This window comes from Cucurbita moschata, unplaced genomic scaffold, assembly GCF_002738365.1.
Source record: "Cucurbita moschata cultivar Rifu unplaced genomic scaffold, Cmos_1.0 Cmo_Scf00004, whole genome shotgun sequence".
NCBI lineage: Eukaryota > Viridiplantae > Streptophyta > Magnoliopsida > Cucurbitales > Cucurbitaceae > Cucurbita > Cucurbita moschata.
This window is the reverse complement of record NW_019268520.1, coordinates 4193293-4204235: the sequence shown is the minus strand read 5'-3', so window position 1 is coordinate 4204235 and position 10943 is coordinate 4193293. Positions and strand designations below refer to the sequence as shown.

Below are 10943 nucleotides of genomic sequence, written 5' to 3'. Positions count from 1 at the left end.
TTTTTTTTTTTTTTTTTTTTTTTTTTTTTTTTTTTTTTTTTTTTTTTTTTTTTTGATGCATGTATTGTACGAGATGCATGAAATATGGTCATTTCTACACAAGGAATAACTCTAAAATTAATGCAAATAAAATACATTTTATTTTAATGGCTTAACTTTCGGGCAACTAATTAAAAAAAAAAAGATTGAAGTGGTGAGAAATGAAATAGAATTGAAATTGTGGGGGAATGGTGTAATTTTGGTTAATTAGGTAAAATAAAAAAAAATAATAATAAAAAGTCATTGTGTTAGTTGCTATCTGCCTAAACCAAAAGTCTTCTACTTTATAACCATATAAAAATGTCTTCGTGTGGAAGATATCCATATTTTTCATGTTTTTTAAGGTTAATTTTAATGTTTTTTTTTTTAAGATTAACTTTAGTTTCTTAATTTCAAATTACAAATTTAATATTTAAACTTTCAATTTTTTAAAAAAATTAATAGATTTGTTTAAATATAAAATATAAAATTATATTTAATAATTAATTAATTTTATAAAAACTAATTAAATACAAAATTAAAAGTTAGGTTTTACTTTTAAATAGGTAACCTAATATGAATTTATTCAAAAATATTTGTCATGTGATTAGCCTACGTCAACCAACAATTTTTGTCCATAAGTATGAATTAGTATAATTAAGTATAATTTAGTATGTTTAGGCTATAAACACCATTTTGTCTTCTAATAGATATTATTCAAACTACAACATTCACATTGTANTGACTAGTTTTTTTTTTTTTTTTTTTTTTTTTTTTTTTTTTAACTATTTAACGTGAAAGGATTTTTTTTTTTTTGAATTTATATCGAAATTGAATAATTTATCTAATTTTTTAAAATAAAAATATTTTAAATAATAGACATACTTGATTAAATTTGTTGGAAGGAGGGAGTTTTATTTATTTATTTATTTTTGGGTAAATCAAGCGATTTATATAAATTTATATTTTATCATTTTTATTATACACAAAATAAAATAAGATGAATTAATTGGGCATTTTTGGAATTTTTGAAATTAGTATTCACATCTATGGCATGGACGGAGCCAATATGCATTACCTAACCTAAAATGACGACTTCAGGCTCCACTTCTATACTTTTCACAACATGTGAAAGGACTAAAATACCCTTTATTTATCTAAATATCCTTTTGAGGCTATTTTTTTCTCGATTTGGATATATCTCTCTAAGTTCAATCAATCAACACTCCTCCACGTTTGGGACTTGATTGAATGCCATGTGGATAACCGAGCCCAGTTATTCCGATAATATAGTACGAACAAATTTCACACTACATTAAATAGTTTATTTTGTGGGCTATTTTCACTTAAAATTTAATTATGTATAATTAATGTCGGTTTTCTATTGGCAATGTACAGATAATTTAAATTAAAAAATAAACATTTTTTTTTTTTAATTTACAAAGTTTGATCAATTATTTTCTTTATATACAGGAAAAGTATACTCCTCTTTCTAATTATAAATATTCTCTCTTTTTATCTTAATTATTTCTTTTTTTGTCGTTTATTCTTTTCTGGCAAATAAATCCAGCTTTTTTTTTTTTTTTTTCCTTAAAGAAAATAAAAATAAAAATAAAAATAAAAAGAAATTGTGGCGTAAAAAAAGTGGCATTACAATTATTGGTACGTTGGGTTTATACTTCCCATTATTGGTTTCATAAAAATTAATATTGGAAATTATTTACCCATGCATTGAATTCAGCGTGGCTGCTTTTTTCCATTTTCTGAAATTTCAATCTCAACCGCCAAACTCTTCTCTTCATCACACGGCTGTAAATCAATCACTCAGTCAATACTCGATATCTGCCACGTCTGATTGTACATCCATATTGTTCTCTTTCAATGAAAGCTTGGACCAATCAGAGACTTCAGATGCTGATGTGGAGGGGAAGTAACATCCATACGTCAGCTGCTCCACATTTCTCCACGTGGCATCATACAAGTGGTGGAAAAGCATGGGTTGTGTGTGACAACGGTTAGGCAACCCAATTAGATATTAATCAAAATTTGCGGTTCCGTAATCTGACTTCTAATAAGCAGTCGTGCGGAATTTTTTTTTATAGATTTTAAATATTTAATTTTATTAATTTCTACCTATAATCTATGTAACAAATTTAAATAAATATTAATAACATTTTTTAATCTTCTTATCCATAAATATAAAATATAAAACTCAATACCCAACCGAAAAAAACTTTAAAAAATTGATAATTACGGCTTGTGTTAATAAGTTTTCTATTTTGTTTACAGTAATTTAATAAAAAAAACTCTAAAAATATCTTCAACAGCTGCATCTTTGTAGTAGCACTTCTAGTAAATTCTTTGTCATTTCGGGATTTAGAGTTATATGTGGCAGTCCTACGATCTAATTATACCACGGTAATAATAAATGGTAAATAAATGATAAAATATCAACTATTTACCAAGTTGAAATGGTAGATAAGAACAAATAAAGAACCACAATAATGGAACCAAAAAATGTACCCTCAAGAAAATATTAGGTGAGGATGAAACGGTTTTATAAAATTTAAATGGTTCATATGATTTAGTAATTCGATCAATGAAACTATTCAATCAAAACCATAAAAGTTAGGTTGCGTTATATTTTTCTTTTTTGTTTCCGTTGGGTTGAACTTTTAGAAAATCAAAAATTCGTTTTCATTTGCTAGTTGACGTTTTTTGTTTGTCGAGTCGATCGAACCAATTGCAACCTATGAGATTCCAAGTTGGTTGTAAATAATAACGAACATTTCTTATAAGAACATGGAAACTTCTTCTTAACAGACGTGTTTTAAAATTATGAGGCTAACGACGATACGTAACAAACTAAACGGATAATATCTGCTAACGATGACCTCGGGCTATTACAAATAGTATCATAGCTAGACACTTTAGGATGCTACATTCAAGGAGTGGATTGAATTGTGAGATCTCACGTCGATGACTGGCCCTCAAGAGCACATCGATTGAAGAGGAGAATAAAACATTTCTTACAAAGGCGTAGAAAGCTCTTCGTATTACACAACTCAACACAACTCTATTGAAGTTACCAACTCGATCAACCCAAAACTCGAGAAAATAATAAAGAAAATTAGGTTAGGAGGTGGGGAAAAGAAAAATGGTTGAGCAATCAGATGAATTTGGCATCAGAAACGAGCTTCCATGAAAGGAGGAAGTTGTATAGCCAGAAACGACTAGCCGACCAAAAGTTAATGGTTGCCGGCAAGTCATCCTTGGCTGAACAACAAAAACAAGAACAAGAACCAGAACGAGAAGGAGAAGAGTTGCTTAGACAAGGATATGAACCAATCACGGATTTATGAAGGGAAATGGAACTGAAACACTCCAAATTATTAATAATCTTAGGCTTTTGTTTAAGATATTTTTGTTGACAAATTAAGTAAAACAACTATTATTTGTTCGAAAGTCCTTCCAATTTATATCTTCAAAAATATTTTCGACATCATTTAAATATTTTCTCGATTCAATTCACAAGTTGAAACGTACTTGGTCAAGTCAACCCGTTCAATTCAAAAACTGGGTTCACAACCCAACTCAACCCTACATTTACAATGATTAGGAACATTAATTTTTTTTTAAAAAAAAATTGTAACAGGCATTAGTGATGTATTGTAACACAACCTATAAACATCCATCATCATTTAAGACATGAACGAGTACCCAACAAAACTAGAATTTAATAGACATCTACAACACCGTGCACGTTGAGTTAGGCAAGAAGTCATTGCTGCGTACGCCCACAAACAACACAAAAACAATTACTATATCTTCTAAGATACCATGGACTTGCATATCGTCACCATATGATATTTATTTTCACCATATGATATTTATTTTCAAATTAACGAAGTTATAAAGATAGATAATATATTTATAGTTTTAAGTCTTATTCAAGCTCCTTCAACCATGATTAAAATATATATCAAATCGTTCAGCTTTGATGTTCTGAAAGTACGCCCAATTGATGGGCCTGGTTGGTTCTATTTTTTTTCAATTAGACATAAAATTCGTGACAAAATTTGTAATTTAATCTTAGGAGCGAATGAAATCATGGGTAAACAAAATGATATGCAAATAAGAAATTTAGGACAAGGCAACCTCCATAAACTTTACAAACTCATTGAAATCAATTTTTTGATCATTGTTGCGATCAAATCTGGCTATCATTGATTTGCAGTCATGGATGAATATGGTATTATTAGAGGCAAGCAGGCCCAGAACTGTGTGCAATTCCTGTGCATCAATGAACCCATCTCTGTTTCTATCAAACACATTGAACGTTTGCTTCAACTCTTCCAAGCTCGGTTCATTCTCTTCAAACATGCCTCTTACTTCATCCCTTCCAAAACATTCATCAATTTCATCATCCTCTTCTTCGTTGCAATAAAGCTCTAATTTTTCCATCACAGATTTCACTTCTTCTCTGCTCATCAACCAATCTTCCTTGCTCTCTGATTGTGAGGCTCTGCTTTGTGGCGCAGCCTTATCTTTGGGGGGCGATTGAAAGAATGAGAAGGCTAGAGAGACGAGGTCGTGTATTGTGCCGGCGAAGATCGATGCCCGATCGATGAAAACGAGCGGCGGCGTCGTTGTTGTCGTTGACGGGATGAGCTGCAGATTGATGGTGGGTTGTGGGTTGTGCATTGTGAGTAAATACTCGAGTTTGAAGAACATGGATACTGATTTTGTAGTTGTGTTGTTTGTGGAGGGAATGTGGTGAATTGGTGATGGGGGGGGGGAATGGGTTTATATAATTGTGGTCAGCTTTGGAGGTTGAAATTTGGAAACTTACCGGCGTGTGTTGGAGCCATTAAGATACAATAATGTTCAACGTGAATTGATGTGTTTGGGAAACTTCAATCCATCTTCAAGTTTCCTTTTTTTTCTTTCCTTTTATCATATTAAGAGAAAATAACAAGTGGTTTTTTTTTTTTTTTTTAAATCCGTTTTCACCCCCTTGGGGCCCACGTCCTCTTGTGCACAGAGCCCGTTGTCGGCTCTCTGATACTATATATAATTGTCCAAATGATCTCACAATCCACCCTCTTAGAAGCTAGCGTGCCAGCGTCTTCACTAGCACACTTCCGCCTGATATCTGTCTCTACTACCATTTATAACAGCCTTAGCTCAGTTAGCTTTATTATTTTAGCCCATTACTTACTGTTGTTAGCCTCATGTCTTAAAAGTGTCCCGTACAAATAGATTTCCACAACCTTGTAAAGGATGCTTTGTTCCTCTTCCCAACTAACGTGGGACGTTATAGTTATTTATTTTTTAATCTTTCACGTCCAAATTTAGTTGTACAGTTGACATTCAAGTAAATGAGAGGTACATGAATGAATCAAAACCATATCCAAAAGAGAACGAGTCTAAACATACCATGATTAAGAAAAGTTTTGCAATGTATTAGAGGGGGGTTTTGTTTGAAGCATTCCAATCTGTTCGAGGATTTTCTTAGGAAACATTGGTTCGTGGGATTGACCGACACAATGCAAAAATCTTTCTACAACTAACTGAGAAAATACAAACAAAAATATATTTTTTTTTAAATTCGGGTTTTTGAAACTTGTATTACACGACTAATCTTACCTTAGTATTGATTGGAGAATTCAAATACACATTAAACAAAACTCAAGCTTATTATCTATCAGCAGTGTTTAAGACTAACGACGAGACAAATGCAAGAGTTTTCAATGAATTTACATATATATTTCTATAAGTATTGTAGTAAGACTTTGAGACACCCGGGGTCGTAAAGATATAGAATTAAAAAAAAGAGTTTGATTTGATTAATGGAAGACGAAGTCAAATTTGATTAGTTTAATTAAATGGAGTAAGTTGAATAATTGAAGATTATAAGGTATAAAATGATGGTAGAAATTAAATAATGTTGGGTATATAATTTAGAGTGGGTATCTATCACTTTTCACACGCGCATGCAAAGTTCCAAATGAGAGAAATTTCAGTGAAACGAGGCCTTTCTTATTTCATTGCCCAACCACATTACTTTACTTCAACGTCCTTTTCTTTCTTTCTTTTAAGCATTTTCTCAAACATTGTCTAAACTAATACATACCCGAAGACTTAGACTTCGATCAAAACGAAGCAATCTTCAAAAGTGTATGAAAATCTTTTCCTATTAGACGCGTTTTAAAATCGTAGGATTGACGATGACATGTAACAGGCTAAAACGAACAATATTGCTGTGATATTACGTTGTTATAAATGATATTAGAACAAGACACTAAATGGTGTGCCTCTAAACAAACAAATGCTTAAACAATTCTAATTTTGGTTTCTTGAAATGTTTAAAATTCTTAATTAGTTCGTTGATGATTCTTGTTTTTTTTTTTTTTATATGTTCATAGATCGAGTAAGTGAGTTTCTAGGCGTCGTAATTATTGAGGGCTTGATGTATGGGCTTCTCTAATTGTTGTACCTTTACGTAGTTTTGATGTGCAAATATGGGCTTGGGCGACTCTCACCAAATCCATCTTTTCTTGATTTGTTTGTTTGCGAGTAAGCGAAAATATCATACCTAACGAGATTGTATGAGACTGAACAATCAAATATATAATATATAATAAATTTGTATAAGTTTAGACAACAAAATATTTTATCTTTGTTTATAAATCTTATTTCACCTGATAATTATATCCGATATAATATATTTAGTTATAGAATATATCTTAATATTCTTTCTTGATTTGATTGATAGTATATTTTATTTTATTTTCAATATTTAATTAATTTATATTTTCTTTATTCGTAGACAGTAATTAATAGTTTATGTCCTATTCAAAGGTTATGAATATCAATGAGGATATACACCTTCCATTCCGATTCCAATTCCAGTTCTATTTCTATTTCTCATTCTTAATAATATGTCCTCGACTCTATGTAATTTTTACAAAAAAAAAAAAAAAAAAAAAAAAAAAATAATAATAAATAAAAAGAAAATAATAAAAAAAAAGTTGGAATAAGTTTCAATTAACTTAAATGATTTTGTGATATTTAGAATGAAAATTGATTAATTTAAAAAGTTTTTATACATTTTTTCTATTTAATTTCGACATCCATATATTTATTCTATTTACTTTAAATTTATACTACGACGATTTTTATATAACCGGTGTGGGGTCCACCCGTATATACGTGTTGGTGTGGCAAACCGAGAAAAGCCATCGTGGTGGTGGTTGGTGGTGATTGCTTGCGTGGCAAGAGAGGGCCCTGATCACGTGGCTGGTTGTGGAAAAATACGCTGACTTATTTATTTAAATGGGCTTTATCGTCTTTCCATGCTTAGATATCATCGCCCACGGCTTACTCTTTCTCTTGCAACTTGCATAACAAACTCCCGAAAAATTCGGAGATTATATTTTCTTTAATTTTAAAAATATTGTATTTTTACATCAACCTTATACAAATTAAATGTATATAACAACTTATAAATTATTATATTAATTCATCAAATACACAATTAATTGCTTCACATCAAATTAATATAAAATAACTTTTGGACCGGAGATATTACGTAGGGAGCGAGCAAATGCTGACTAGGATTGGAAAACCACGTCATTATGATTATTATTATTTTTTTGCGCCAAAAAAGAAAAAATAAAAAAGAGAGGAACTAAAGAAGATCTTTTCAAGGCCACAAACAAGCTTGTGGCTGAGAATCATCGACTGCTGCTGACGTGTCATTTTATCCCAATCCAACTCATTTTCTTTTAAAAAAAAGAATCCGATTCGACCATGACACGTCGTCGTTTCAATCGTTAGATTCATTTTCCATTTTATCACTTATTTTAAATGGACACTATCATATATTATATTATATTATTACCAAAAAGAAACATCAATTTAAATTTTAAATTATTTATATTGTCGGTAGGATGAATAGATTTCGTGTTGGAAAACCGAAATTAGAAAGAAATAGTAATAAAATATTTATTTAATAATAATATTATTAATTAAATAATTAAAATGGAAAAAGAAAAAGGGAAAAAGTGGAGTTCTCCTAGTCGGATGTAAAATTTATCCACGCTGTCACTCCACACGTGTCGGATCTCTCTCTCTTTCTTTGATTTTGATTTACAAATGAAAAAATAAAATAGCAAAAATAGGGGAAAAAAAAGACAAAACAGGGCAGAAATGTCGGAGCCTAAAGATCCGGCGATCAAGCTCTTCGGGAAGACGATTCCTCTGCCGGAAGCTTCTCCTCCCAGTCATCCGCCGCCGTCTTCCTTACCCGGTAACCATACCACCGCCTCTGTTAATCATGACCTCGATTCTCCTTCTTCGAGCTTCTCGCCGGAAGGCAATATCCATGGCGATGTTGAAGATCTGGAGGCCGATAAGGTCTGGATTTGCCTCAAATCGATTTCTATTTTGTTTTTTCAGATATCCTTTTCTGGTTTGATATTGATTTTGTTGATTTTGTTGACTCGACATGTTCTTCTGTTCGGAGAAATTTAGGTTTCTTTCTTGTTTGGGTTATCCTTTGTTTGTTCTTGATTTGTGTTGTGTGAAATGATCCTTTGTCTATGATATTTTTATTCTGCTATCAAAATTTTGGGTTTTGATGCTTTCAGAATTTGGGTCAAGATTATTGAGTTTGTGCTATTTGGTAATGTTGGGGTTTTATGTGTTCATGAACAGAATGAAATAAGTAACTCACAAGAGAAGACTCTGAAAAAACCCGACAAGATTCTTCCATGTCCGCGTTGTAACAGCATGGACACCAAATTCTGTTACTATAATAACTACAACGTTAATCAACCGCGACATTTTTGTAAGAATTGTCAAAGGTATTGGACGGCTGGTGGGATGATGAGGAATGTGCCAGTGGGTGCAGGGCGTCGTAAGAACAAAAGCTCTGCTACACACCATCGTCAAATTATTGCAACGGAAGCACTTCAACAGCCTAGAATTGATGTTTGTAATGGCAATGTGATGGCATTTGGTTCAGATGCTGCTCCTCTTTGTGAATCAATGGCTTCCATTTTAAACATTGGTGATAAAACAAGACAGAATAATGATGATGATGATGAAGTGATTCATAATTGTGAAGGCGTTTTACCATCAATTCCATTCACCCCTGGGGCTTACACTTGGAATTATGGTTTATATCCACCAGGAATTGCTAGGCCTATGTATCCAACCGCGCCAATCTGGGGCGCCTGGACACTCCCATGGGTACCACAGGCGGCATGGATGAGCCCTGTGGGTCAAAGCCATGCGCCGAATTCTCCAACATTGGGGAAACATTCAAGAGATAAGAAAGGGGGGGAGAGGTGCATTTGGATACCAAAAACGTTGAGGATTGATGACCCAGAAGAAGCAGCTAAAAGCTCCATATGGGCAACTCTAGGAATCAAGAATGAGAAGAGGGATTCAGTGGGGGAAGGGGTTTTCAAGCCCTTTCGATTCAATGACAGCGATGAACAGAATGAGAGAACCAAACCCACTTCAGTGTTGGAACTCAATCCAGCTGCATTGTCCAGATCAATCAAATTCAATGAAAATGTATATCACTGAGTTCATCAGATCCGACCAAAATGAGTTGAGTTTGAAGTTTGTCTGAATCAAAACGTACATATATATATAAAGTAAATGTGTATGTAAATAAAGTTTTGGAAGTTTTGGTCATATTAGTTTCCAGTTTTGATCCATTTTATGTTAAATTTGTTTGTTTTTTTGTTTTTCGAAAAAAGAAACTAAATTTTTAATTTTTAATTTTTATTTTATAGGGCCACTTTCTCTCTCTATCAGGAGAGAGAAACGGATAAAATGGGATTAAGTGTAGACAAAAAGAATCACGTGACGAAAAGGAGGAGGAGAAAAGATATTTAGAATAATTGGTGGAAATTATTAGCTGGCTGTTTGGTGGGGACCATGCCACGTGGTTCCATTTAATCACATTGTTTTTTTTTTATATATATTTTTTAGTTCCATAAAATATCAATTCTCATACTAAACTTTTAATTTCATTATATTACAATTTTAATAAACGTTCCATAATATTATTTTTACCAATGAGTTACCAAGAAAAAAGAATTTATTTCTTCATTTGTCACATCAAAATAATAAAAGGATTTTATTTATTTATTTATTTATTTCTTCGCTTATATTACTCATCAATCTTGAACTCACTCACTCTCTCGTGCACGGATTGACATTTTAATAAGGAATGAACCTAAAGGAAAATTGTGATACCAAATGAGAATGAATCATCACAAGGCAAGTAAGATTTAGATTACTTCGTTGATCAGATATTTCAAGCAAGAACACTTGTTTGAGATTCGAATCACTTTACAAGATCTATTATGTCAAGCTTGAATGATTATACAATGTGTTAGAATCACAATATGTTGTCACAATCACAATCTTATAACACTTGTTCTAACCTAACGAACAAGTTAGCCATGTGAAAATTGAACTTTACGGACAATCTAAAAGTATGATCGAGCCTGCGTCACGTTCAGCAGAAAATGTTTTATAAAACGTAACCAAAGAAATATATTGAAAATAATTTGAGAGGAAATAATATAATAGGCTAAAAGCAAATGAGCAACAACACCCAACTCTGACAACTAGTCAAATCTCTCTAGAGTAAAGCCTCCGGGCTTAGCCCCTAACGGGTGTAGATATGATTTTGGTAATCGGTCATACTCATATTAACATGACATAAATAGGAAAGACCTAACTACATATAAAACAAATAAAAAGAAGTTTAGAATGGGCATATGACCATAGATAGCACACCCTAAACAAGTATGACTAGACATCCAACACGCGGCTACAAACAACATACCTTGAACAAGTATGACCGGACACAATACACCAACAAAGACCAACACATG

General features: G+C 32.1%; 2 protein-coding genes across 2 annotated transcripts; one reads left to right on the top strand and one right to left on the bottom strand.

Moving 5' to 3' along the window:
- Nucleotides 1-4161: 4161 nt before the first annotated feature.
- Nucleotides 4162-4722, bottom strand: LOC111441729 (probable calcium-binding protein CML30). Its single transcript, XM_023078827.1, has one exon. It carries the CDS (start codon nucleotides 4720-4722, stop codon nucleotides 4162-4164), a length of 561 nt encoding a protein of 186 aa, XP_022934595.1.
- A 3470-nt stretch (nucleotides 4723-8192) lies between these two features.
- LOC111442476 (cyclic dof factor 3-like) lies at nucleotides 8193-9741 on the top strand. The gene is made up of 2 exons (XM_023079926.1): nucleotides 8193-8439; nucleotides 8740-9741. Exons 1-2 carry the CDS (start codon nucleotides 8233-8235, stop codon nucleotides 9616-9618), a joined length of 1086 nt encoding a protein of 361 aa, XP_022935694.1. The 5' UTR covers nucleotides 8193-8232; the 3' UTR covers nucleotides 9619-9741.
- Nucleotides 9742-10943: the final 1202 nt, after the last annotated feature.

What these genes read in the sequence shown, in the direction of transcription:
- LOC111441729 (XM_023078827.1), bottom strand. Translation starts at nt 4,722, where the DNA reads ATGCACAACCCACAACCCACCATCAATCTGCAGCTCATCCCGTCAACG.
- LOC111442476 (XM_023079926.1), top strand. Translation starts at nt 8,233, where the DNA reads ATGTCGGAGCCTAAAGATCCGGCGATCAAGCTCTTCGGGAAGACGATT. An exon ending in AAGATCTGGAGGCCGATAAG is followed by an intron (nt 8,440 to 8,739) that starts GTCTGGATTTGC and finishes GTTCATGAACAG; the next exon opens with AATGAAATAAGTAACTCACA.